At 38.9% G+C, this 23,736-nt stretch overlaps 1 protein-coding gene across 4 annotated transcripts in view; it reads left to right on the top strand.

Annotated features, from left to right (window-relative positions):
- The window catches only part of APP (amyloid beta precursor protein), a 203,622-nt gene that overhangs the window by 119,228 nt on the left and 60,658 nt on the right, over positions 1-23,736 (top strand). For 2 of the 4 annotated variants that reach the window (XM_014886607.2, XM_014886608.2), the window contains exons 6-8: positions 710-909; positions 10,982-11,149; positions 16,716-16,849. In XM_014886607.2, the coding sequence (XP_014742093.1) occupies positions 710-909; positions 10,982-11,149; positions 16,716-16,849 (502 nt within the window). The remainder of the gene's footprint in view (positions 1-709; positions 910-10,981; positions 11,150-16,715; positions 16,850-23,736) is intronic. The other 2 variants (XM_088157747.1, XM_088157748.1) reach the window with 1 other exon arrangement.

Genomic DNA, 23,736 nt, shown 5'->3' on the forward strand with positions numbered 1-23,736 from the left:
CCTGAAGCCTTGCCACAACAGAGCACTAAGCTTAGGAAATATTTCGAAGGCCACAGTAGCAGTAGCCAGACATATTTTTTGACCTGTTTTCTGTATCACTCAGAACCAAGAATGATCCCAGAACAGAAAATTCTTGATGTATTAATCTACCAAATGCACCTGGCTAGCCAATTTCAGTATTTCATCTTGTTGTCCTGTCTTGTTGTCCATTCACATGGCACTGGTAACAGCAGAAGGAAAAACTCTTCAGTCAGTATTTTGTGGTCAGTTCAACACATGATAATACTCTATGAAAGGCATTCAGGGAGCCTCTGGATAAGCTGTCTTCTGAGCGAGGTGGAGAAGTTCCTGAGGAACTTCCTTGCTTCTTTCCCATCAACTGAGTGTATTTTATGAAAATTTTATCTTCTTTCAAAATAAAATTTGGTTGATGGTATCATGGAGTGAGCATGTTTACAGTATTATTCAGCTGTCAAAATATAGTATGGTAATGTTGCCTCTTTTTTTTTCTTTAGACATTTCTTTAGCCATTTCTTACTATCTGGGACATTCCAGAGTCTCTGATTATTTCTTTTCTATTTAAAGGGAAGGGAGGGAGATTGAGAAACAGGTAACTGTTTTCCTTATAGAGTTTTTGAATAAAATGTTCTATCACATTACCTTGAAGTAATTCTGTTGCTGACACATCATGATAATTTTCTTCATTTAGTGATGATAAGGCGGCAGAGGAACAAGCAGAGGAAGATGAGGAGCTAACTGTTGTGGAAGATGAAGATGCTGATGACGATGATGATGATGATGATGAAATTGAAGAGACAGGAGAAGAGTATGAGGAGGCAACTGAAAGAACTACCAGCATTGCAACCACTACCACCACAACTACAGAGTCTGTGGAAGAGGTTGTCAGAGGTAAATTCATGAGCATCAGACTTGGGGCTGAAAAACTAATCCTGCTGCTTTGCATATTTGCCCTTTACAACAAAAAAATGTTCCAAACAGCAAAATACCCAAAGTTGCAGTATTGTTGTGCTTTGGCTCCTGTAATTTGTGTGTTTAATCCCCTCACCTTTCCCTTTCCCATTACCCATATTCGGTGGAGTTAGTTCTGCCACAGCCCTTTGGGTTTTCTGACCTCCAGCCCTCCTGGCACACAGGTGTTGCAGGGACTGTCTGCCCCTGAAGCGTGTTTGTTGTGTGTGTGTAAACAGAAGGGTTGGGTTTATTTTAGAGTAGCATTAAATAAAATTCAACTGCTGTATGTAGCAAATAAAACAGGAGATTGTGTATGGTTTATCATGCACATGAGTTAGAGAAGGATAGGGAGTATCAGGTCCAAGCAGGAGGTAGCATGAGCTTGTTTGGTCTCTTATATTAACAGCAGTGATGGGTCATTTTGTGTGAATCTGTTAGATACTTGTTTGCTATGTTTCTCCACGAATTAGTAATTCAGTAGGGTCAGATGAATTTAAAATAACTATGCAGAAAAATGAACCTAAACTAATGAGTTTTACTATGTGGAGAAGAAGGAAGTAGGAAAAAATAGAATACATGGAGTGAGAAAGAACTTTTCGTTTCTAAAATTTAATTTTCATTATATTTATCAGTTATTAACAGGACTGTATTTTAAACTTTGAATTTTACACTAGTTCATGGTCAGCACAGCAACTTAGTTTTTTTAAATACCTCATTTCTCCTACAATGCATACTGGAATTAATTATCCTTATTTTTCTGTTTTATTAATACAGTTCAGTGTGGTGAAGATCTAAGTAATATAGATCCCAGTCCTTCTACATTGTTTACATCTCTACTGATAAATGCTGGAGATGGTGGCAGAAAATGAGATTAAAGACTACATTTGAAAAGTGAGGAGTTGTGACATGCAGGAGACAGAGAGGAAAATGATAGAAATTGGGGCTGTTGTGAAATGAGGCAGAAAACATCTGGCCTGCCTTCTTTCCTCTCACCATGCTTCCCTATCCCCTGCCTCTGGGTATTCTTGGGATTCCAGTGGTAGTGGAGTCACACATTTTGCATGTGGCAGTGTCCCTTTCTCTTCAGCCTTGGATCCAGTGTTTGTCAGAGCAGAAGGTGCTGGCTGCAATTTATCACATCAGGGTACAGAAGCATGCCCAGGGGATGCTTCGGGAAAAGCAGAGTTACTCGGTTATATTTTTCTGTTCAGTCTACTTGGAGTGCTAAAGCTTTGTGAAAATAACCTGCAAATGTTTCTAGCAACTCAGTCTTGTGTGTTTCTGTCTTATATAACTGTTGAGTGTTTTTCTCAGTTGTTGAAGAGCCTTTTCAGTGAAGAGGGGGGTAGGAGGAGTTTTTATCTTCAAACTAATTAGCTGTATTTCCATACGTGAGCTTTTACCCCTTGGGGATAAAACGCTCTGTTCTCACTGGTAAATGAATATTGAAAGGGAGGGGAAAAAAATAGAAAAAGTGCACTTGACTTTAATGGGATTTTGGATGAGTTGAAATGAGGACAAATTTGGTAGAACATGAGGATGGTGTTTCACAGAGGTTAAGATTTATGGCTTTCAGGAAAGTAGTGTACAATCACCTGAATATAAAACATAACGTATTAAAGATGAGGTAAACTATTGAAGCGACCTTTTAGAAGCCCTTTAGAAATGTATATATTTGCTGATCATGAAATGGTAGCATATTGTTTTTCCCAAGTCTTAACATTTCCCACCTTGGGTGACTGAGGGAAATATGCATTGGTTCATGTGAGGTGAAGACAATCTGTTACCAATACAAGTTTTCAGCACAGTTCTGCCACAAGCCTTTGGGCTTCCTGACCTTCAGCCTTCCTGGAGCACAGATGCTGTAGGGACTGTCCTGGAGGGTAAGTGGTACTTGACAGAGCTGCACTATGCAAAGTGCTTGCTTATTTATTAAAGTAAAAGTGTCCAAATGACATAGCCTTGATCCTTGCTTTTGCTTTCCTTGCTACACGCAAGAGAAAGGTTCCTACAGGATCCCTGTCCTCCTGCTGCAGGCAGCAGATCCAGCATAGGAACTTGTGTAGTGAGTGTCTTGCTTATGCAAACACAAAAGTTTGTCAGTGTCATTGTAAAGGAAAGAGACAGAGGGCCCTTATTGAGACCATATTTACTAAGAAGTGGTCTTTACTATGGAGACACCTTGAAAGGCTCTCTAGAAGGATTGAAGTGTCAGAGCTTTGTTCATGTGGACTGAGCTCTGTTCCAGGTTGCCTTGCCTAAGCACTAATCATAAAATATCCTAGGATGCTCTTCACAACGCTTTACACCCAGTTTTATGAAGCTGTAACTAATATTATGTCTTTAGCATTAAAGAACACAGAGAGTGGGTGTATCCAGTTTTAGAGGAATTGCTTTTCAAATACTGCTGTAAAGCCATAAATAAGGATCTAACTGTGGGCTGGTGCTGAGCCCTTTCTATGCCAAATCAGTGGAATGGCTGCCATCAGCCATAAATAATTTAAAAGCACAAATGCAGTGTTACACTTTAAAGATACTTGAGCTATTGTAGAATCAATTTTTCAGGCAGTTTTATTTCTGTGCATATTTTAATGAATTGTGACCAAAATAGTAATAGTAGAACCACTTACAAACTTACTTTCAGTGAAAAGAAAATTAATCTTGCCTAGAGAATGAGAAAGGTCCTTTGGCAGGAGGATAGTATTTTCATTCAGCTTCTGCAGCAACCACATTTCTATATGTGTATTTAAAAATGTGAATAAACTTTCCATGGCCCAGTATTTGCCAGTATTCACTTCCCTACCTTTTGTGAGAGATCATCTTTACTTTTAATTCATATGGCATGTAGCAGCAGACCCAGCTTAAAATTTTACATAAGCTCTTACTGGGCTTCAGGTGTTAAATCCAGAGGATTGTGGGTCTGAGATTACAGGGATTCAGATGGTGAAATTAGTGTGCATACACATTTTCCACCTTTGGTCATGGAGAGATATTAGCATTGAATTTGTGCTGAAGAAAATGTGGCCCATTTATGAAGCCCCGCTCTTGGTTTTTGTCTCTGTGTGATGTAAGGGAAGTGATTCTGATGGCCATGATTTAAGCAGTGGAGTTGTTTAATTTCTGCTATCATTGCTGTGGTGTTGCAGAGCTGCTCCTGAGAATCCAGGCTCCCTGTGATTTTTCCAGCTTGTGATGGAGGCAAGCAGGAGCACTGCTTCCCTCATCATGTGTAGTTGTTTGGGATTCTTTTTCTGCTGTCCTTCTGCACAGGACAGCAGGACGCAGGAGGTGACAAGAAAAATCAGTCTGTGTTGGCATACAATAAAGAATAGGCAGTTTTGGCTTAGTGCTTCCCATCAACATCATAGTCAATCAGATCTCATTAGAGGAGAGCAGCAGGGTCAGCCCAGCAGCCTGGCTCAAAACACTTGGCAGCTTCTCTGCACACCAGCCAGCAGATGTGGGGCAATCTGCAGCATGTTGCCTCCTCCAGCAGTGTAATACTGCCCTTTATCAGTTGGTTTTGATTTCTCTAATTCAGCTGGATTTCTTCAGGCAGTTAGGAAACAATCTAAGCAGTGCAGCTTCATGTGACATTTTTAACTGGATTTGTATTCTGGAGTTACAAGTGACAGACCATATGCTCGTTTCCTAGCAAGAGAAAAATAGCATGATGTTGGTATGGTAGGTCTTAGTGTCATTGATCCATCATTAGCTTTTTCCTGAAGATTTTTAACTAAAAGACTTAAAATCCATTCAGTGACTCCTACTATATATTGTAAAGCAAGAGAGATTAGCCCTGATTGCCAGACCTGTCAGCTGGGAATTTTGGGACAATGATAGTAGTGTATGCTACGTTAATTGTTTCGGTTTTTTTCCCACACTCCATAGCTTTGTCCCACTTTCATAGAATCACAGAATGGCCTGGTTTAGAAGGAACCTTAAATATCACCCAGTTCAACCCCCCTGCCATGGGCAGGGACACCTTACTCTAGACCAGGTTGCTCCAAGGCCTGCCCATCCTGGCCTTGAATCCAGGGATGGGGCAGCCACAGCTTGCCAGGGCAACTTTTCTTCTTTTGAAAGGTTATCATCTTTGTACTGTAGTAGTAGTTCCTTGTTCTTCCTTGTTTTCAATACTGTGCAGTATGCTTTATTTGGAGAGGGATGATGTGTGATTGCATTTCCTATCAAGAAAACATGATTGGTTGCTATATAAATAGTACACATTAAGATAAATCCACTGGGGTTTTTTGTTATGAGATCTTCCTTAAGAATGATCATCTACTCTATGAACAAGAGCTGATAAAATTAACCTAATGGATTTGCATTTATAGCTTTTAATTAGACATTTTAATTCAAAGCACAGCTATTCCACCATAATATAGTACTTATATGTTTCTATTGGAGGAAATATTTTTTATAATCTGGTGATCTTGTTGATGGAGACGCAATATAGTATTACCTTTTTGGACTGAGGGCAAAAGTACTGAAATACTAAACATCGTAATAGTGTTATTTTATGTAAAGTTGGACTGTGGAGAGTAGTTTCATTTGAAATACATCCTACCAGAAAAAATTACTAAGAAGTTGTTTCTCTAGAGAAGATGTCATTTTATTATATTGAAGCAGTAATTAATTGCATATTTTTTTGCTGAAGATTTTGCTGTATAAAAGGACTGGAATGCACTTCTGGGCTAATCCTCACACTCACTGTCATGCCATGTTAGCAGAATTGTGATGTTATGTGGAAATACTACATTTTGTGAAACACATAAATTCATGAAACTATATTAACCTAGATTTAAAGTCAAGCTGAATTTTTTGTTTGCATTCTGGCCATAAGTGGTAACTTCATGGCACCTTAGTTCCGAATGTAGTTCTGTTGTACGCAAGAAATAAAGGTATTTTCACATATTTCCGCTTCAGAACTATAAGGCTTTGTATTCTAGCCAAGTATACCATTAATTTTTTTTTCAATATTCTAAATATGCCCTTGCAGTAGCTTAAGAATAAATATTATAGAGAGAACTTCATCTTGATTACACAGGATGGAAATTACAATTTAAGGGTATTTAACAGTTTTAGAGGAGCTGTCCTCAGTATTGCATTGAGAAGTCATCATTTTGCTTTTTTAACTTTTCTCTGTAAAAAAGCATTTTAGCAATTGTGTAGTTTGTGCACCAACTTTAGTCTACAGCATGTGCCAGCTTCACAGCTGTCTCCTCCTGATTCCAAAATCCTCTTCTGAAATTAGCTCGTCTTTGAATACTCAAACTAAAATTTGGTTTCCTCTTCTAACCATATATTCAGAATGAAGAAGTTTTGTTTCAGTGAAATTATCTTCAAATATTCCCTTTTGATTGATTCATTGAGAAAAACATTTGTGCCTTTTTAGAACACAAAGAGTATAACTGAAAGAAAAACACTGCATTTGCTCTTGCCTAATTTTTCTCAACTAGTTTTAAAAAAAAGACTAATATAGAGGCATATATATTAATCTCCTCAAACTATAGCTTAATTCCTGAAGTTATGGATGCCAAAATTCCTCCACTTGTGATATTTTATATACTAGTGCCTGAAGAAGGGGAGCATATACCTCATGCTGCACATTTGAGAGGTTTATTCCTTTGGCCTCTCTTGCATTTATCAGTAACTTACTCTGTTCTTTAGTGAGATGCAAATGGTAAAATAAAAAATCCGATCCTATTTACTTAAGGAACTGAGTGTTAATTGTATGTACTTGATTATATCAGCTTCACACTTAGGGGGCTGGCAGTACAGAAAGGCTCATCAATACAATCTATTTTCCATTACTGTGGCTATATTTATCAAGACCTTGCAGTATTTATAATTCAGCATGATGGTACCTTTCTTCTGTAGTATTAAGGTAAATAGGTTTCTCAGAGGTGTAAACTAGACATGGGAAACCAACTTCCAATACAGGTCAGAGTTAGTAACCTAACTCCTCCTGTTGGTCCCCTTTTTTCTCAGATCTCTTCAATTTCTGATTTAAGGTTTGGGGCTGACTGCCAACATTAAATGAGTTTAGTTTTCATGATCATGTAAATAAAGTCAAATCCTGAAAAAATACTGAATAAACTTGATATTTACAGTGATATAAATATGTAAATGTAACTTTCATTCTTCTCCCTGTTAGAAGTTTACATTTTATTTCCAGTTTCTCAATTGAAAATGTTGTTGTTAAGAATTTAAGTCTCATAAGGGGAAAAAAAACCCTGGAGTTGAGATTTTGAAATAAGGCAATTACAATTTCACTTTAATTTGAAATCAGTTTCTTCAAGTAGAAGGGGAAAATATGATAATGAAAAATTTAAACTGACATTCTGAACCATATTTTATATTTCCCTCTGTAAAAAGCAATCATCAAAATATCTAAAATGTTTGCACATAAATTCTAATGAGCTCTGCTTACAGCATTTTGGTAAATGAGTGTTTATGGAAGTACTTTTTATAAAGTTAGTATAAATCAATGTCCACATACTTAAAGGCTGTATTTCCTAGGGTGCTGAAGTCTGTGCTTTTCAAAGAAAAAAATAACACAGTCCATGCCAATATTTAATGTAACTGGTTAGTTTTCAGTATTTAACTACTTAATTTAAAAGCAAATCAACAAGCTTTGCCATAGCACTGTCCTTCAGGGAGTGGTGCTTGCTTAATTAGAAACAACTGGGTTTGCCCTGACACGCTGGAATAAGTACAGGAAGCTTGGAATGGGGAAAGTTGACTTACACTTTCTTGATTACCTCAGAAGTAATTTGTCATGTCTAAGGTTTTGGAGAACAGAGACATAGGATGAGAGAAATTTGCCTATTGGAGTAGGATGGTTTGAAAAGTCTGAAGCATCTAAAAGCATTTGTTCATGAACCTGGGTTTTTGCAAATGCTTGTCCTCTTAAATTGTATCCAATTTCTTAAAGCTAAAGGCAAAAGTTTGTCTTCAGAGGGAGAAGAGTGAGCAAGCTCCTTAAACAAAGCAAAGTTCACTGTTGATGCTGTACTGCATACAAATTATTTGTGGTATCAAGTAAAACTGAATTGCACATTTTCAAAAAGTAACTCATCTTTGCTTCAGTTTTCAGCAAAGTCAGCTTTTAATTTTTTGATGAATCATTTATCTCAACCGACTACATTAATTAGTGCTGTATCTTGAATAATCGAACCCAATCTGTTACAGCAGTGCATGCTGCCTGCCTGCTCCTACTATCTGCTAAAATACCATAGTTCACCCCTTGTAGGCATTAATTGCTACACTTGGCAGCGCCAGAGGGAAGGGGAAGTGGTATTTGGATTAGGAGCCTGAGAAAAACTTGCTGAATTTCACGTCAGCACTTAATTTCCCTGTCTTCTCAGTGGAGGTGTTGCAGCTGAGAACCAAATGCAGTGGCTTTTTCTTTTAAGGACAAGTGATGGATGGGGATATAGAGAGGTGCAGGAGGAGTATCTGGCCCACAAACAGGAGTGATGGGACCATTACCCAGGAATAGAAGTTGATTTAAAAATGTACCTTTGCCCCAAAGCAGGGGTGAAGGAATGCTACTCTAAGCCCTCCACGGAGAATGGCAGACAGGCATGGTGACATTGGGAAAGGGATGAATGACAGCAGTGACACATTTCCTAGACTGGACTGGCACCACACTTCCCTCAAAAAGAGCAGTCATGAAACAGCAAACCAGAGCACTTCCCTTTCTCTTATTTATTCTCCATTTAGGTCATAAACATTAGAAGACAACAGAGCATTTCTCCCTATGGTGACCGAAGTACCGTGTAGGTCTCCCCAGGGACAGTAGGGTTGGCAGTGCAGATTGGAGGGAAGGATGTCCCTCCCCGATGGGATGTGACAGGGCAGGTGACAGGACAGGTTGATGGCCACAACAGTGGGCTGCTCTTTTGAATATGTTACTCCGTGGTTTACTGAACACTTGTTCAAGTGATCTTCATGTGTGTAAACGACTTAGTTCACCAAAGAGGCAGTTCCAGTGTTCAATCTGATGGACGATTACCTTTGCTTTTGCACATTCAAATCTCTTTTGCTATTTCTGTGAGAGAGGTACCCTATAGGAAATTTCAGATTAAATCTGCAAACAGTTTCCAGCCTGATAATAGGTGCAAAATAAATCAGTCTATATAGCAAAACAAGTATTTTGAGGGAAACCTAGAAGGTGCTTACTGTGTGGCTAGAGGCTGGCCCACAATCAGCATTAAGTAAAAAAGACTGAATTATTGAAACCTTTGTGTTTTCAGAAATGACATTTCCTGTCAGTAAGAATTCTTTTGATTGTACCTGTCTGGTTTATATCAGAAGTAGCTATTAATTTTTAATTTACATGTGACAGCTTTTCAAAGACTGTTCAAAGTTAGCTTTTTGTCAGGATTTGACTGTATAATTGGGTAGTACGGGTGGATTTGGTTTTAAAATAAATCAGGATAACTACTTGTATACTAAAAATGGTCTATAATTAATCATGTGATAATATACAATTAATTGTAATCAATGTGCGGTGCAGTTAATGATACTTATTTTGTTTTTTCTTCAAGTAAAAAGCTCAGTATTCTTTTTCCCCTAATTTCTTCATACAGAAGTGCAGCATTTTTAGCACATCTTTAATGGCTGTATCCTCTTGTATCTGTTTCTCTCAGACTAAATGTATGCTTCCTGAAGTTGATTCTTGACATTATTTATAGTTAGAATACCTGAATAAGTTAAATGCATGTAAAATTGTACCTGTATTGTATATTTAAGGAAATAGGTTGTAGGTTGTATTGTCAGTGAGAATTGGACATAAAAACCTATTTGTAAGCAGTGGTGCTTCTGAGGATAGTGAATCGGTGGGTCAGGACAGACAGTGAAAAGCAGGATTCTTTGTAGCCAACATCTGAGAGGTGACGAGCATGCAGGGGATTTCCAGTGCTACTGCAGTAATATTCTTACCTTTCAACCCTTAGGAATGTGCTTTCCACAAAATTCAGATTTATGCAGAGGATTTAGAAGTTTCTAGTTGAATGTGGTAATTTGTTTGCCAGGTAGTGTGCGGGATGAAAATAAATGAGGGGTTTATTGGTGTTTAATATATATATTTGAAATTACTTTTGCAGCACATTGGAAGATAAAACTGGTTTTGTCTGTTTGGAACATTATTGGTAAAGGGCTATATGTTTACATGTGTAATTGGCTGAACTCCAAATTGCAGGCAGAATTTACTTTTTCTTCCTTTAATTTGTGTGGCTTGGTTCTTCCCTCTGGTTTCCCTGTGTTGCAGGATGTAGGCATAGACTGTAGCAGCTCACAGTCAACACAAGCACAAATAATTTTAATCTTTTTCCTGTAGGTATATTCACTGGAGGTGAGATTTCCTCCCATGGATGGTTCAAGGAGTAATTTTATATATGTGAGCCTTCAAACTGTGAATTAAAAACTGTGTGCTGGGTGGCTTGCAAAATGGAGTTTCTTTATCATTGGCTGCACTTAAATAGATGTCCGAAGAGAATTTGTTTTCCACTATAATGTATAAATAATTTTTTGTTTGTTTGTTTTCTTTTATCTAATTTGGTCAGGGAGGGTGTATAGAGCTAAATAAGAACAAGAGAAAATGTGTCTCCTGCTTTCAGATGTTTCCTTTCAGGTACCAAGTAATCTCCTTGGGCAGGAATCCACCCAGGGCTATCGGCAAAACCCGCAGGCAGGTGGTGGTTGTTCCCCTCTGGCCTGGAAGCAGATGAAATTCCACATTTGTTTCAGGGCAACACCTCTTAATGTGTGCAGATAAAACTGATAAAACATTGTGTAATAGGCAGGCTAAGGAGAATTTGTGTCAGTTCAAAATTTTACCTTCATTATGTCCGGGGAAGGGTTTCCTATTCCTCAAAACACCTCCTTGGTGCACCTTCTTCCCTGCCTGGGTGTGTGGACACAGAGAGACACCTAATTAGAAGCCAAGACGATGCCATTCCCATGCTAAATGTGGTTCCTCCGGGTCTCCTGTGACTAGAGGTGTGCTCTGAGCAAGCCGAGACCGGGCCGTGCCGCGCGATGATCTCCCGCTGGTACTTTGACGTGGCCGAAGGAAAGTGCGCGCCCTTCTTTTACGGCGGCTGCGGCGGCAACAGGAACAACTTTGACTCGGAGGAATACTGCATGGCGGTGTGTGGCAGCATCAGTAAGTGCCCTCCACGGCGCCCGCCCCAGCCTGGGCTCACACTAACCAACCCCAGCCGCGGGTCTGTCCGCACCTCTGCTCACCGCTCGGCCCTCCTTGGCCTCTCGCTAACCTGGCGTGCTCGGGGGTGACTTCTCGGCGCTGTAGGGGGGCTCTGAGGGCTTAACACCTCCCCGGGTGAGCCTTCGCACCCATGTTCTCTCTGTTCATTCTCTGTCAAAGCGTACCGATGTTTCCTGTGTCTGTGTGCACCTACAATGCATGTGCAGGGAAAAACACTAACTTTAGGGAAGAGCCAGGTAAGTTTAAAAATAGCTCATTTTTTTTTACGGTGTATTCCCACGTGTTTATGACCTTTTCTTTTCCCAAAGCTAAAAATACTATAAGGCGTATTTCCAGAGTTTTTTGGCTTTGTTTGGTTTTATTTTGGTTGAATTCTTTGTGTGTGTTGGCAATGAAAAGGAGAGAAACGCTATTTGATTTTTTATGTTGCCATAAGGGCTGTGGTGCACGTGGATGTGAATCACTTCCCACTTACTTTAACTCAACCATGAGTTATAACGACTGTTTTTGCTGAAAAACCAATATTTGTGCTGTTTGAGAGTGGTGGCTTTTTCCACCATACACCATGGAAACAGATAAATTAGGTGCTAGTTTTGTTGGATGGGTTCTGTTTTGAGAGCCTGTTGTACCCTTCCCTCCCAGTCCGCTTTGCAAGCAGGTACTCCTGGCAGAGCATGAGCTGCCATTTACATCTGAGACATAAAGAGTGAGTACGTGTCTGCTCACAGGGCATGGAGAAGCGGAACACAAAGCAGCATCTCAGGGCTCCTTTTCGTAAAATGTTTTCCAAACTTGGCCTTTTCAGGAGCATTTCCAGTAAGTAGAAGGGTTAAAGATGCACACAAATGAATGAAAAGCCCCAGCAAGGGGTACTGTGTGTGTCATGGAGCAGAGGATCTGACCTTTATTTTATTGGAGCAGAAGCAAGAGCCATTCTGGAGATAGAATTGCTGCACTGGTGCTCCAGCAGCATTTTATCTCAGCATCTTCTAGAGCTGTTTGTGGCAAAACTCCAGGGAAGGGATGTGGAGAATTCTGCCATGATGGGAGTTGAGGAGGATACTTCATGAACCATGATCAGCCTCTGCAACCAGACAGGACATGTAATGAAGGGAGAGATCTGTGCAGGAGCTCGGAGAGAGGTCTAATGTGTTGACTGACAGAAGAACATTTTGAACCCTTAAGTTCCTGTGTTAGGTAAGGTGTTTCCAGAGATGCAAAACACAATTTGTCTCTGATTGCATCCTCTCTTTGGGAAGATAAATGATCTTCTCTTCGGCTCAGGAGATTCTGCTTTGTCTCATGGAAGTTGTTGTCTGGCTCGGATTTGTTTCAATAAAACAATGACAAGACTATTACTATTTCCATGATTCTCATTATTTTGGAAGTCCAGATTTTTGTTCTAAGTCATTTTCTCTTTAAGGACAATGGATTTAGGTTGAGTACTTGAGCTTGTTTGACTTTATTTATGCAACTCAAACTGTTTTTTATCTCCCATAGAATTTTTTTCTGTCTTTTTTTTTCTTCAATAGTTTCTCAAACAGCTGAGTCTATGAGGATACACTTTCCAAGCTATTTCAGGGTTTTTTCCTGTTTTTTTATGTTATATCAGTGTGTTCTATACCCTCGTCTATACACCTGTTTTTTCTGTTCCTGAAGTAACTTAGTTGTCTTTTAGTTTCATGTACTGTTTCAGTCTCACCATGCGGTTTCTCCTTATTCTTCATATTCTTGCTGAATAGAAATTGTAATGAAAATAGTTGGAAGTGCTGAATATATTAAGTTTCACCACTGAAATTATGTCTTGTGTTTAGTACTAATCTATGTTGCTTGAAGAGGTAGCACAGACACCATCTTTCACCTCAGTCTCAGAGAAGAAAAGAATAACAGTGGAGAATAGTTTGCTTCCAAGCCACGCCTGTTGTGTCCTGTCATTTTTTCCCCTCATCATCACCCTTAAGTTTTAGTCTTTGATTTAGTATTTAGTATTTAAGTAAAGTAGTTGATAAGGTATTTAGTATTTAAATTTATTTATTTAAATTTAGTATTTGATTTTTGTGCCCCTTCCTCCCCACTTCATTATTATGAATGTATTTATTCTAGTATTTATTTACTTTCTCTCCAAATTTCGGATTGCTCTTGCTCCCTTGTGTTCTCTTAAAACAAAACAAAAAAAGGCCTCTATTAGGCAGGAGGCAAGATAGAAGCTAAAGCTCATCTTTCCTTTGTCTAGCTATAGTTTGCTTTTCAGGATAAACTAGTTAGATTTTACAGAGTAATATGAAATAGTGGATAGCATTGGGTTTCTCCTGTATAGAGGGCAAAGGCTGGAAGTTCAGGATGTGAGTCAGATTTTCTGGTTATGAATTGGAATTGGACTGAACCAAAATGTGAGGATGTTCTGTTGTCACAAATAGCCATACACTGTGAAATCTGAATACTAATATCCTGAACGCTCTTTTAAAAAAAAAAAAAAAAGCATGTTTGATTCTGCTTTCTTACCAAGTCTCTTTGCCTTGATCTGGAGAGGTGGGTCTGTGCTGTCGTGCAAAGCCTTAAACTCCCTCCATGTTCAGTGGATTTGACTGGTGCTCTGAGGTCTGATGGAAATGGTTTATCTGTTGGGTAGGAGCTACTGCTGTCATATTTTTTTTTATTTATCATCCAAATCCTTGGAAATTGATACATAATTGCCTTAGAAGTAGAAGGCTTTGAGGCTGATGCTACCAATTCCTTCAGACTGTCAGACCACCTGCTCAGTCTCTACTGATTTTAATAAGAATGTTCAGTACTGTCTGTGGTTTCCATTCAATATAATGATTCAAATTTCTACTGTGTGACTGTCCATAATGCCTTCTTCAAAATCATAGAATCTGTCAAGTGGTTAATTTGCATTTAATGACCTCAGAATGAGTATATATTGACAAGTATAAACAAATATTTTGCTGTTACCAAAGGAAAGATTTCTGTCTTACATTAAAAAGTAATTTATTGTACTAATGGTTTTACTTGTCTGTTAATTGTTGCATTTTAAACATCTTTAAAGTTACAGGAAGTATATTTTTAAAAATAAGTGCTATTTTGAAATTACATTAATGTTTAATTCTTAATTTGGGGACTTAAAAGTTGTCAGAATACATTCTCTTAAATCTACTTCATTTCTCAAACAGCTCTCCCAGCAGCTCCAGCAGCCATCAGAGCCAAGTGGAATTCACTATGTTTTCATTTTTTCCTCATTCAAAGTGGGTGGGAGTGAGTTGTACTTGGTGGCACAGTCAGTTTTGACATATCATTAAAATTACCTTTTATAAATAGGGGTTTTTTTATTTTATGATAGTACTGAATTTCTGTGTCTCACAATAGGAAACCAACAGGGCTCAGTGTTGTCAGATCTCTCTGTCATTGCATAAACCCTGAAACTTTGTGAGAAGTGTAAACATTGACACACGTGCTTTTGTTTTTGATCATTTTAGGGCACTATCACAGACTTTTGGGTGAATTTAGGTACAGTAGTATTTATTCTCTAGCTTAAATACTGTGAACTTCCAAACTTGCTGAATCTCGTGGTGATTTTTAAGTGGCTGATACTGTCCACTTTAATTTTTCTTCAGAGGTGTATTGCAAATAAAGATCTGTACCTTTTACAGCAGCAGCTTACAAGATGATGCTCCTGTTGTCAGTCATTTCCTTTATCCGTTGTTTGTTTGTTTGGGATGTTGACATCTCCCTAGCTAGCAATAAGTAAAATGATTTGTCAGCTAAATACATGACAACTTCCAGTGTCTAAGGCATTAAAGAACTGTGACTTCTAATATCTATTTAAATTGTTAATTTTTACTATGACCTTTAGTGGATGCAAGTGACTAATTTCTGTTTCCACAGTTTCTTCATCTATATAAACTTGCACTTTTATTCCGCCTCTGAACCACACATATTGTACGAGATCTTTTAATAAGTAAGTGGGTGAAGTTTAGGATCCAAAAAAGAAATAATGCAAACGTTTTCATATCCAAAAGTTAGACTAGTACTAATTTCAAACATGAAGAATTTACTTAATATAAGGTATTGCTGTGGGCAAGGTTTACTGCAACTTGTTTTGCTGGGTCTAACTACAGCATTTTTTTGTTTTGATTCTTTTTTACTCTGTGGAACTTGATGACTCTTGTTTACAACCTTGGCAGAAGTCATGTTCAGGAAAATACTTCTGTCTTGTATTTGTTCTCATTTGAACCAACATGTAAAGAATTTAACGTTTTTCTCCTCTCATAAATATTTAAACTTATCATAAGTTACAAGAAAATGACTTTGCAGCAGAGTATTGCGAAGATGCTTGAGGAAGTTTTGCTTTGGGGACCTCCAGTCATGAAGCGCATCAAAGAACTTGGAGAGTGATTTAAGCCATTAATGGATGAGTGTTGAATGGGTATCAGCAAGGCAAAATTGTATTTGTCAGGGTGAAAAGGAAGGCATTCATGGAAGGTCTGATTGCCAAGTTCTGGCTGTGCGTGGGTAGGAAATAATCTTGAAGTTCTTTCTCAGGAGGCTTTTTATATGAGAAAATTCAACTTAAACCTAGTTTAGATGGCAAGTAGCACCTTTAATTAAGATAATGGATCGGGAATAATAAGAGTATGGTATGTTTTGTTGGGTGGGGTTTTCTCCTCTCCATGGAGTCTCTGAGGGATTTCACTAAACTCTTTCAAGCTGCCTGTTGTTTGATGCCATACCAATTACTTGAATTCTAACATATTAAGGGAAAATAGAATCAGTCTTGACAAAGTAGGGGTTGGATATCACTGCATAGTGATGGGACTGTTGCTCACTTTGCTTGAATTACCCTAAATGCAAGTCCTTCCACTACCAGTGTCACAGCTACCTCCTAGTTATGCAGCAGGAATGTCTGGCAATTAATGCAAGATCACTGATTATTTCCAACCTTTGTGAGGTTTTTTTAATCAAAGTTGTTGCAAATAAAGTATCTGTGAAGCCAAACTGTTGCTAAGGGAAAGATTTGAGGTATTTCATTAGGTACTGTAGGGTCCATAAGTGCTTTAAAAGGGATTTGCATTCACACTTACACGTTACAATTTACCTTTTAAAAATAAACTTATATACAAACCAGGTGACTTTGCAAAGGGCGTTCTTCTGGCTTACAGACTTTATTCATTGCCAGACTTTTTTTCATACTTGGAATTTTTCTTTTGGCAGAAGTTTCTAACCTGTTTCAAGAACATTGTTTTGTTCACTCTGCAGAGCTTCTGGTTTATGAAGTGGACTGAGGGAGGGGGAAGAAATCCTGATGTATTTATATGTATTTGCTCTGTAACATGTTCCTCTAAACCCTGTTTCTATGTCTTCCTGTGAGGCTAAATAGATGGCTGTATTCCAGTAGAAATTAGAACAGATGCTTCTTTATTAATCCTTCTAAATTTTGCCAGTACTAAAGTAGAAATTCTTCTTTTCTTCTCCCTCCCCCCCCCTCCATCTCCAAATTTTACATCAGTCCCTACCACAGCTGCTAGCACTCCTGATGCTGTTGACAAATACTTGGAGACACCTGGAGATGAGAATGAACATGCCCATTTCCAGAAAGCCAAGGAGAGGCTTGAAGCTAAGCATCGTGAAAGAATGTCTCAGGTAAGGGGAGAGTTCTTTATTCCTAGGTGTGTGAACTTGTCTGTTAAGTGATAAGTGATCCTTCATCTTCTTCTTTCCCAAGGCTTCATCCAGGTGCCCTGGCAATTTGCAATGCTGTAAGCACACCATTTACTGCCTTTCTGACTCTTGTCTAAGAATTTAGCTGACTGACACACATTTGTGGTTCTCACCATGATCATAAGTGGCTACATACAGTTACTAGAAGGGTTAAAAGAAAAAAAAATCTGTAAAAAATGTCTCTCATCTTTGTGGGAGAATATTTGTTTTGTGAGGTATTCCTGTTTCAAAGTAAAAAACTTGGCCACTGTATTAATTGTCCTTCCCTTGGAGCAGCAGCTGAGGGAGATGGTTTGTGTGGAGCTTTACTTTCTTTGTACCCTGGGGGTAGTGTAAGATCACATAAGTTCATCTAATGGTTTTGAGCCTCAAGGTAAAATAATAGGCATCTAAAGTCAAAGAAAAGAGGGAAAACTGGTGCTTTTGAACTAAAAATCCAAACTGAATCAACCTTTTCTTTCTCTTCAACCAAAGAGATTTGTGTAGCCTGAAACTGTAACTGGGTTTTAATCCAGTGAGAGATGAGTTCCCTATTCTCTCAGAAACAAGGTTTATAATAATAATGCCAATAAAAAATGGTCACAGTTCTGCTTTAACAACAGAGAAAAAGTATAAGATGTTTAAAGGAAAATCTCGTGTACATATTTTTTGACAGTGAAACAACCACAAAAAATAAATGTAGTACAATTCAGATGCACTTGATATACCTTTGTAACTAATTTACTGCATTTTTTCGTTATAACTTTGTTCCCCTAATGGGATTTCAGTGTGGTTTTCTGTTACTGATACATTATTAGCCTTTAGCTCTGTGCTAAAATGTTATTCCAAAAATGAAAGTAAAATGTTATGAATGAAAATGAGATTAAGCTCTTAGTGTACATCCCTGTCTATTGGCACAGTAGCTGTGCCTGGCACTTTTCTAATAAATTGGGTAGGGCATCTTAGCTAAGCACTCATCCAACTGGTGCAAGTCACATACTGAGACTGTGACATGTCATAGACAGGAAGATAGGTACTCGTCATCTGCCTGGGAAGTGTTGAAGCACAAATCTGTCTTCTATTTAAACAGAGAAAATAGAGCTAATTTAATGGTCAGGGAATCTGGAGAATAAAAAAGGCACATAGCCTGCCTAGCAGAGGAAAAACCCTGCCTTGGCTAGGCATGCAGAGGGTTGGTGGACAATACAGTCACCACCCCATTCCTTCCCCTTGAAATAACATTTTTGTAAAAAATGCTGTTGAGGTGGTTTTCCTGAATGCAGACGACAGTCAGTGCAGATTCCCTTGGCATAGTCTTCAGATTCTCGCTGTGGTTCCACATTTGTCTCCAAAACCCCAGTATGTAAAGGTTAAGCTGAGTAATTAGGGGCAGTATTTGGGTGAACTGTGTATTTTCTGTTTTAACATGAGCATCTGGAGGTTCAGCAACCTAAGCTGGCCCTGGTAAAATGTAGCATGATCAGTACATTAAAAAAAAAGAATTAGTTGCCTAGGCTGCTTATGAAATCACATCTTAAAGGACATATGTCTTGAAGTCCACAGAATCCTTGCAGAGCTTTGAAGATCAGAGTTTACTCGTAGAAGGGAAAGCTAATTTTTAGAAACTTAAGTTATGATTTGTACAGAATTGAAGTAGCCTCTCCATGTTAACTTGTCAAATGTTTAAAAGATAGTAGATGCTGTGGGCAGGTAGAAAAGCCAGCTGGTTCACCATTCTGTGTTTCCTCACATCAACATCTATGCCCAATACCACTGGTTTCCTTTCCTGGCAATTTGTTTTAAAATGGCTTTTTTACATTTCCTTTAAAATCAGGTATGTTTTTAATATAAAAGTAAAATATATATGTGGCTGGAAATGAATATGGAACTCTTACTTGTTACACTAAAATAATGCTGATTAAGTTAACTCAGTACACCTTTGATGTCAATGTTTTTTTCAGTAAAAAGAAAAGGTAGCAAATGAGAGTCATTAGCCAAGTCTTCCAGCTGCACCAAACTTTTTCTTTTTATTCAAAATCCAGGTCTTCCAAAGCTGAAAAGTGGAGGCTTAGAAGGCAGCAGAAATGCCCAGTTTTCTTCTAATAAAAATAGAAAAAAGGAACAAGTAATTCTTTAATCTTGATAAATGTCATAATCTGAAATAGATTGGTTTGTTCACAAAACACAGATAATTTATTTAATTTAATCAAAAGGGTAGTTTTAAAATAGTATTGGGTTTAGTGCACATCTTATTTTGTAACAGCCAATTAACTAATAAAAATATCAGATGCATCTAGTTGACATGCAAAATGTAATCATCTAAGGAGTAGGGAAGTATATCACTGTCATCAGGGAAAAAGTAAATATTCTGCATATCCTCTTTTTGATATTTCACTTAATTTACCACGAAATTCTGACAACTCATGTTTCTTTTTCTCTTGTATAAAGATGTTCACATGAGCAGAGACCAAGATTCTGTCAGTGTCACCTGAAGCAACAAGGCTTACTAACTTTCCTGATTTACAGGAAGTACTGTAAGGAGAATTACATTAAGACAAAATTTTAAGCTTTTCCCCAAGAATTTATCATTTATCAATTTATCAGCCTCAGTAGCAGGAAAACTGCATTCCCATGCAAACAGGGGTAGCCATTCAGTGATGAATGTGTAACCTTTAAATGTTTGCTGTTCTCCAAAAGATAACAGGGAGAGGTTATGCTAGCTAACTCATTGCAAGGTGTCACGGTTCTGGTTTCTTGTTTTGGTACAATTCCCCTTTTTCTCTTTCTCTTTTCAGTTTCTTAATGCCTGTACAGCTCCCTTACTTAATTAGTTGCTGCTAAATAGCCTGATGAACCAGATACTGAACCTTACTCAAGGGAGCAGTATATTTGTATATTTCTCTCCTCAGACATCTTGTGACATCCTCATGTCTTAAATTTGCTCTTCATTTGGCTGTCTGCAATATTTTTGGAATTGTAGCATGTAGAATGTTTATAATAGGAACTTAATGATACCTTGTGTCCTAGAATAGTTTTGCTTCTTGGAAGTTTATTTCCAAAGCAATAATCTGAAAATACTGCGGTCTCAACCAGCCTGAACAGGTCTGGTGTTTGTTCAAGATTTTTTTTGATCATTGCATGCCACTTGTTCCAACATCTTGGATACATCTTCAGCTGATGTTTAGTCCCAGTGACAGTGTAGAATCACAGAATGTTTTGAGTTGGATGGGACCTTAAAGATCATTTAGTTCCATCCCCCTGCCATGGGCAGGGGCACCTTCCAATACATCAAATTGCACAAAATCCCACCCAGCCTGGCCTTGAACATTTCCAGGGATGGGGCATCCCCAGCTTCTCTGAGCAGCCTGTGCCAGGGCCACAGCACCCTCAGAGTAAAGAACTTGTTCCTAATATTTAATTGAAACCTACTTTCTTTCAGTTTAAAACCATTCCTCCTTATCACTACACCCCCTTGTGAAAAGTCCCCTCTCCTGCCTTCATGAAGGCCTCCTTTAGACAATGGAGGGCTGCTTTAAGGTCTTCTTGAAGTCTTCTCTTCTCTAGACTTAAGAACCCCAAATCTGTCACCCTGGCCTCACAGAGGAGGTGCTCCAATCCTTCATCATCCTCATAGTCTTCCTCAAGACCCAATCAAGGGGTTGATGTGCAGCTTGTGTTGGGCCCCAGAGCTGGATGCAGCCTTGCAGGTGGGGTCACACCAGAGCAGAGCAGAGGGACAGAGTCCCTTCCTCAACCTGCTGTCCATGGGGCTTTAGATACAGGATGCACTGGGCTTCCTGGGCTCTGAGTACACGTGGCTGGCTCGTATTTGGTTTTTCATCCACCAGGACGCTCCAGTCTTTTCCCAGGGCTTCTCTCAGTCCACTCATTGCCCAGCCTGTATTGATTTTGGGATTGCCCCAACTCAGGTGCAGGAGCCCACACATGGCCCTGTTGAACTTGAACCTGAGGTTTTCCCAGGCCTGCCTCTCAAGCCTGTTCAGGTCCCTCTGAATGTCGTCCCTTCTCTCTAGAGTATTAATCCCATCACTGACCTTGGTGTCACCTAGCTGAGTTTGCTCTCAGTCCTACTGTCCTTATCCTCAACAAAGATGTTAAATAATACATCATGTATTCCCTAGATTCCACCATCTCTACTACTGTGTATGGGAATCCTGTTTCCTTCCTTAAAACTGTCCAGTTTATAGGATTACCCCCCTCAGTTATAGTCAGGATTCTTTGGAGAAGTTTAATGATGTTATTACCAGAAAAAAAGGTGAAGACTTAAGTATGGAACAAAAGCCCTTGACAAAGATAGACAGCCTTTTTGGCGTGACTGTGACCTTCTCACTAAGCCAACCTTCAGGCAAGCACCTCTGCTGGCCTGATAGTGCTAACCCAAATGTCTGCCATGAATTCTTCTCTTGCAGATATGCTTTTGTGCCCTAGTGTAAAAAAGGGGAGTCAATTCTGCTGCTTTGATACATAATGAAATTTTTGTACCTAGGATCTCTTAATAATGAATGACATTTTCCATACTGCCTCTTTCCTTCTTGCTCTCCCTTACAGCCCAATTTCAAAAAGCATCTGTGAGGCTCTAAGGCCTGACTTTTGAAGGAGTTTGGCTTTGAAATGGTTTGCTGCTTGTATCTCAATCAGAAGCTGTAATTTTCCCTGTACAAAGCCTCCAACCCTTGAAGAGCCCAAAATCTGTATGTTTTTCATAGGTCTGTGCTGTCAACAGAGGAGAATAGGTTTGTAAGTGCAGAGGCCAAGTTCAGCCTTTCTCTGCACATGTGTAACTGGGTAATTTTTTCACCTCCTTCCTCTTTGGGGTCTTCTGTAGTGCTGTGGAATATTTCTCACTCAAAATTCCCTGAAGTGATGCTGTTTGTGGGAGCAGGAGTTCCCTGTGGATGATAGCATGGCCCATGGATAGCTGTATCTTCAGTTGGTTAGCACACACACACACACACAGATGCTCTCAAGCCTGAAGTCTTCTCAGTTACAAAAATCATCACTCAGGGCACAGCAGTCATTACAGGAATATTGTTTCTGCAAATAGCTGTGTATTTCTGAGTTTTTTTCAAAACCTTTCAATTTTATGGCATCAGGGCTGAACTCTGAGGCCACTAATTTACATCCCTCCCAACTAGCTGTATAGGCTGTCAGTTTATCATCCTGCCTTCCATGCCTTAAAAGGTTTAAAAAAAGAAAATGGACAGAGACAGACCTGATGTAGCCAAAGGTCCCGTTAATCACATTACCCACAGTGCTTACTTTTGTCATGTGGATTAGCAGAGGGTTAGTTTGGGGGATAAAGATGGCAAAGGAGCTCTTATTCTGAAAATCTATAACTGCTCTTTCAGAGTCAAAAAATTAGGCAGATGTCAGAGATGTGATTTTTAGACAGAAAGGGGGAAGAGGGAGAAGAAAATCATGAAGTTGCTAACCTAGACCAATATTCAAGCTTGAGCACATCATTGTAGTTTATGATTTAGCTTAATGCCACAATTTTTGGGCCTTCTGTAAATTCACATCCTGTTGCAATCCTCTCTAATCACAGAGGAGCAAAGAGAACTAACTCCATAAATAAAGCAGAAAAAACACTGAATATTGGTTCAAATATCCCCAGAATGGGATAAAACCCAAAATTCATTAGATGTTGACACCAAAAAATTGATATATTTTATTTAAAAGAGACAAAGAGAAAGAGAAAAGAAAGAAATGGAAAAAAAAAGAGGAGGGGGAATAGACAGAGAGAGTGATGGAGATGAAGTCGAAGCAGATCACCCCTCCATGGGTCCCAACAACATTACATTGTTTCCCTCTATCTGATCTTCTTGGTGGTGAGGATCTCCCACTGAAAAGCCTAGAATCCCATGGATTAATATACATTTGGTCAGGTGGGAACACACAGGTACTTGCCTGAGGGGGGCCAGTTTGACTCTGTCTCTTGCAAGACTGTGGATCTGTTACATCATGCAGTATCACAGTGCTCTGGTGTAGGGTCTGGGGACTTCTTGGGGGGGTGTTACGAGCCAGCTTATCACACAAAGGAAACTAAGCCTCTGTAAATAAAGTGGATCAGACCCGGGAAGGTTTGAAATATACCCAAAAATCATTATTGAAACCTAACGAAGTTAGATGTTGTTGCCAAAAAAACTTGATATGTTTTATTTAATAGTTAAAGAGGTAAAGAGAAAGAAAGATGAAAGAAAGAAATAGTGTCAGTAAATGTCATCTAGTCCTGTTTTGTCAGAGAATCAGTGAATCCTCCTGTGCCAAAGTACTGCAGTACTAGCATGTGGGGGTTGACCTATAATTTCAATGCACTGCCCATCATGTTCTCTGTCACTAGTTCCTTGCTACAATTCCTTGTATATTTTGTTTTCCTGCTGCCTTAAAGTTTGGCTTCAATTTAGCCATCAATGGGTATTTGTCTGATGAGAAGACAATGTAAACTGAAGAGGCAGTTTTAGGCTGACAGTTACATAGGCTGGAGTACGGTTCTTGGGACTTAAATTTCAGTTTCCAGTAAAGGAGTGGGGTGAGATAAAGACTGTGATTCTAAATATTTAATTTCAGGTCTCTGCTTATAACTGCTGCCTAAACGTGCCTCTGCTGAAGCCCAAAAGCAGGCAAAACAATTTCCCACTTTAAAGTTTTCAGCATCCCGTTAGCTTCCCAAAAGAGAAGTCTCTATTCTTTTGGGCTGTTATTGACGCCAGAATTTCCTACAGATAAATAATTTTACTGACAATGAGTTGATCTGTTTTTACCGTGACTGATACACTACTGTCTTGAGATACACTCTAGAGTTTGGGGTG

Source organism: Sturnus vulgaris, chromosome 2, assembly GCF_052056855.1.
Source record: "Sturnus vulgaris isolate bStuVul1 chromosome 2, bStuVul1.hap1, whole genome shotgun sequence".
Taxonomy (NCBI): Eukaryota; Metazoa; Chordata; class Aves; order Passeriformes; family Sturnidae; genus Sturnus; species Sturnus vulgaris.